Source organism: Ahaetulla prasina, chromosome 6 (assembly GCF_028640845.1).
Source record: "Ahaetulla prasina isolate Xishuangbanna chromosome 6, ASM2864084v1, whole genome shotgun sequence".
NCBI lineage: Eukaryota > Metazoa > Chordata > Lepidosauria > Squamata > Colubridae > Ahaetulla > Ahaetulla prasina.
The window spans coordinates 39,022,644-39,027,707 of NC_080544.1; the positions used below are offsets into that span (position 1 = coordinate 39,022,644).

Here is a 5,064-nt window from a genome sequence, read left to right on the forward strand (position 1 = left end):
TAATTGCCTTCTGCAATTATCATGTTGCCCTTCCTTCCTTTCCTTCCTTCCTTTTTCTTTCTTTCTTTCTTTTTTTCCTTCCTTCCTTCCTTCCTTCTTTCTCTCTCTCTCTCTTTCTTTTGCCTTCTTGAAGGCAACAGTCTTCCTTCTTAAGACTTTTGTTTAAAGAAATGAGGTGGAAATCTCCTTGTAAGTCCTTCCCAGGAATATGAGGTAGATATGTAGATGATATATTCTGCACGTGATTTGGAGACTTCAGACCGATTTACATGGGTCTCTTCTCTTCTCTTCTCTTCTCTTCTCTTCTCTTCTCTTCTCTTCTCTTCTCTTCTCTTCCCTTCCCCTTCCCTTCCTTTATCTGTTCTTCCCCCCCCTTTCTTTGCCTCGTTGGCTCACTCAGTACTTTCCCTTCCATCAAACGTATTCCCTGCTTCCCACCTTCTCACACCTTCTTTTCCTTGTTTCTCCCTCCCTCCGTCTCCCTCCTTTCTTTCTCCCGCAACGATCGGTTCCTTCCCCCGCCCCGCCATCCTTCCTTTCTCCCCAAACCCTCATCTCTCCGGAGTGCCTTCCCGCTTTTTTTGCGACCCTTCGAGCGGTGCGTTCCTTCGCCTTCCCCCTGAGCCCTGGGCTGGAGAAGGCAAGAAGTTGGAGGAGGTTCTCTTCTTCAGCCAGGCAATTGCAGCAGGGCTGCGACTCTTCTCTAGTTTTGGGGCTTCCTGCAGCGGCGGCGGGGGTGTGGTCAAGGCAGGAGGGGCTGCGAAAGGGGGAGGAGCTCCCGAGCAGAGCCACAGAACGAAGTCGGAGCCTCGCCGGCTCCTGAGCCGTCGCCGCCGCCGCCGCTGCCGCCGCCGCCGCCTCCGCTCGAAGATTTCTTCCCAAGCGGGGGCACTGATGGGCATCGCCGCCTTGCCACAGCTGCCTGGGACCCAATCCTGTGCCTGGGCTGTTGCCGCTGCTTGCCTTCGCTGGAGGCGCCCCCCTGCGAGTGGTGGGATCGTACTGTAAGATGTAGAATGCGCCCAGTGCTTAGAGCCAAGCGGCAGCAGCCTCTCTTGTGGCCCGGGAATGCGGAACCCCCAGCACCTCCTTGGATTTGGATGGTCCCAAGTGCGTCTGGGCTTTTTCGGATCGGAGGCGCTGCCGGGGTAGTGCCCCCTCCTCCTCCTCCTCTGCTGCTCTCTTCGCCTCCTCCTCCTCCCCCACCTCCCCCGCCGCCGGCCCCGTTGATCCAGGGGGTTTCGAGCTGGCAACTTCCCTGCGACCCTTTTGTGCCTTTGATGGCATCGGAGCACCACTCGACCGTTCACCAGTTCCCGTTTCTGAACGGACAGGTAAGAAAAGCGACTTTTCCTCCCTTTTCTCTTTCGGTCCCTTAACCATAGCCACCGCCGCTCCGTGCTTTTCTGCCTTCTTGGATGAGGGTTTTTGATGGTGAGCGCTTCTTGACTTCCGCAGACTACACAGGTCTGCCCCACACCCCTGTGTAAATCGTTTAAAACACAAAAAGAAAGAAAGAAAAGAAGAAGCAGCCCCGGCGGTGGGAAAAAGAAATATTGAAGACAACCTTAAAATGCGTAGGTAGGAAACACGTAACGTCAGAAGCAACTTCAGTCGCTGTCCGAAGAGCCGTGGTGCTGAAGTTGTCTGCTTTATTTTTCCGACTGGCGGACGTGAGCATCTGCTTCAGCAGAGCTGTGCCTTCTTTCCACAAGACTTAAAAATCCTGGCGCGGGAGAGACTACATTAAGTATTAATAAGAATTTATTGCTAATGCTGAGCTTGTAATTTCCACTCTTAAACCACATAAACAGTGCACATTTTTTATCTTCCATGTGTAGAAAACATATTCCCCAAATATACTGCCTTCATAATAAGATTGCAGTCTTTTGACAGTTAAGGGTTGTTAGCTGCTAATTTATAATAATACACTTGGACCAACTTCCTACTGAGTAGGATCTGTTCCTTTAAACACAAATCCTGCTAATACCACCTTACTTGTCCGAAGAGCAAGAAGATATATTTTACAATAAGCAATAGAATTTGGAAATGATTACTATGCCAATCCCCACTGGAAAAAAAAAAACCTAAGCAACATGAACCAACCTACTGCAGTTAAATTCCTGTTCACAAAGTGGCTAATAATCACTAGAATCTCTTAAAATTCATAGTGAAGTATCTATTTTCCCATCAACATAAATTGGAACCTTGTATTAAACTCATCTAAATAAAAGCAAGGTAATATTTCATTAAAATTCTTTGCCACAAGGTTAAACAAATCTTACATTATATAGTCAGTATATTGGTTCTGCTGTTGTGTTCATTTAATGAATTTTGGGAAAAGCAACACATTTTACACATTTCCCCCAGTTCTTAATAATTTTTCAGAACGGAGCTGATTTAGAAAAAGATAGGTTGCCACATAGCTATCTCCCCAAAGCTGTTATATCAGGATGCTGCCACTAGAGGTATTTAGTGACTAGAAACTTGTGTCTCCCTTCATGTACAGAGATCTGCAAAATATTTATGTGAATAATGGAAGAGTGTGGGTGGTTACTTATGAATCTCCTTATTAGGGGCAACCCTTTTTCCATTGATTTGACTGAGTTGACGAGACAATATTGGTTAGAACTAAAAAAAAAAAGCTGTGATCCACAAATAGTAGCTTCTAATGTGATGTTTGTAGCGTTCCGTAGCAGACGTTAACTAATCTTGATCAAATATTAATTTAACCAATACATCTCATTAGCATTTTTTAATGAATGCTTCAATTATTTATCAGGATTGTAAAGTGAATAGTTAAAATACTGGGAGGTGATTCAGATTAGCCTTTAAAATTAAATTTGTACATTCGATTTCTTCACCTGTACTAATTGTGGAATTATTGTTTGCAATGCCTCAGACATAGGTTTGATGCTATTTCATTTAAACATTATGAGATCTAAATTTGTTGGATTATTTTCAGCTTCTCAGTAAAACAGCTAGAAACATATGCTGGCATTTAATAGATTAGAAATGAAGCTTGGTAGTGAGTGAAGGCCTTTTTTAAAAAAATATAGAAGAACTAAAAAGATGTAATTGCATTGAAGCAAATGAACATTTTGGTCATTCACGATAATGCAAGGTTAAGAAAGAGTGGTGATGAATGTTTCAATCCTAAAAAGCTTTTCTTTTGCATGAAAAACACCTTGTTTGTTGTCTGTTTATTAGATGACTTAAATCTTTATATTTGGATAACAGTATGTTTATACTGCTGTTGTTGGCTTGTTTTTCAGAAAGATTGCATTGCTTTCTGAAAAAAAAACCACCTCATAATAGAAATTTCACAGTAAGAATAGAATATGAAGCAGTCACTGCTACATCTGTTCAGGGACATAACCTGTAGCTCATCATGATCCATCAAATCAATGAAGTCCTACATTTTTTCATGGTTATATTTGGAACAGTAGAGTTATATTCATGGCATATACTTTTCCTCAATCCATTGTGCAACCAAGTCAAGGTGTTTTGCACTACACAGGGGACTTAAAATGAAGTTATGGTAAGGGATACGTTCAAATTGGTTGTGTAAAAATCCTTCCAAACCGAAGATTTGTTTTGACTCATATTTTCTATTATCCACATTTTATTTTTTAAAATGTTTTTTAATCTCCTCCTCTAGCTTACAATTTCTCCATTTTTTTACATCTCTCATTAAGTGCTTGACTATCCATGAATGGGATTTTCATCTACACCTGAATAAGGTGAATAATACACTGAGACAATGCACCAAGACAAATTCCTTGTGTGTCCAATCACACTTGGCCAATAAAAAAATTCTATTCTATTCTATATAAGGGATGAAAATAGATATGTCTCTCTGCTGCTTTACTCAGATTCAGATATTTCTCTTGATTTGCTACATTTGCCAAATGTAATATTACTTCAGACACATTACATGTGATGGGCAAGTTTGATCAACTGCCATACATCATCATGAGTTATGCACTGTCTCATGTTACACAAGTAAACAGCAGTAATAGTTCAGTTCCATAAACTATACATTTTAATAACCTTTTCATGTTCTGATGGAAACATTAGAATATATACGGATTTAGTCTTGTAATATAAATGAAGATCTAAAAATGGAAAAAAAGCTTGCAAGTACTATACAGTAGATATAATTTAATATAGAGAATTCTAACTGTTCCAAACTTTATTTTAGTGGATATTTGGACCTCATTCTCCAGTAATTGGATTTTCACCTTCCTCAAATGTGGAGTTTGTTCCTCTGATTCCTCATGTGTATACTACCACCGCTCTACCACATTCTGGGAAAAGTTGGGTAGAAAAGAGATTACCAAATTGCAGGGTAAGTTCTACTTCTACTACTTTTGAAGGCTTTGCAAATAGCAATTTCTGAAAATTACAAATAAACCCAATCTGCTTTAATGGTACAACAAAAAGCTTTTCCATGCATACAGTTCAGGGTCTCCTGCTTCAGCAGGGGATTGGACCAGAAGACCCCTGAGATCCCTTCCAGATCTATTATTCTATGTTTTATATTCTATGACTCATATTTATGATGATTGCTGTATTCCGGGGCATGTGACAACATTTGCAACATTCCTGAAAAGCCAAATCAATGGGGAACTTTGTTCACTTAACAACGGTATGACTAACTTAACAACTGCAGTGATTCACTTAACAACTGTGACAAGAAAGGTTGTAAAAATGGGGCAGAATTCACTTAACAATTGTCTCACTTAGCAACAGAAATATGGGCCTCAGTTGTGGTCATAAGTTGAGCAATAGCTGTATTAAAATAGCAACAGGTCTGACATTCAATATTAAACTTGAGAGCTGTTAAATTTACAACTACTATTGATGATAGCAAACATTCTAACTTTGACCAGAGATCCAAATGGAATATAGATAGATAGATAGATAGATAGATAGATATAGATATAGATATAGATATAGATATAGATATCCTCAAAAAAGACCAAATCTTTATTTTGTTTCAGTGCAACAAAGCAATTTGAACGTCTTTATTTAAACCGAATAAAAATAAAACTACAGCTA

At 40.4% G+C, this 5,064-nt stretch overlaps 1 protein-coding gene across 1 annotated transcript in view; it reads left to right on the forward strand.

The window, feature by feature from the left end:
* Positions 1-817: 817 nt before the first annotated feature.
* The window catches only part of TCERG1L (transcription elongation regulator 1 like), a 228,374-nt gene continuing 224,127 nt past the window's right edge, over positions 818-5,064 (forward strand). Inside the window, exons 1-2 of the mRNA XM_058189233.1 lie at positions 818-1,334; positions 4,205-4,351. Coding sequence (XP_058045216.1) covers positions 1,017-1,334; positions 4,205-4,351 — 465 coding nt within the window. The 5' untranslated portion in view covers positions 818-1,016. The remainder of the gene's footprint in view (positions 1,335-4,204; positions 4,352-5,064) is intronic.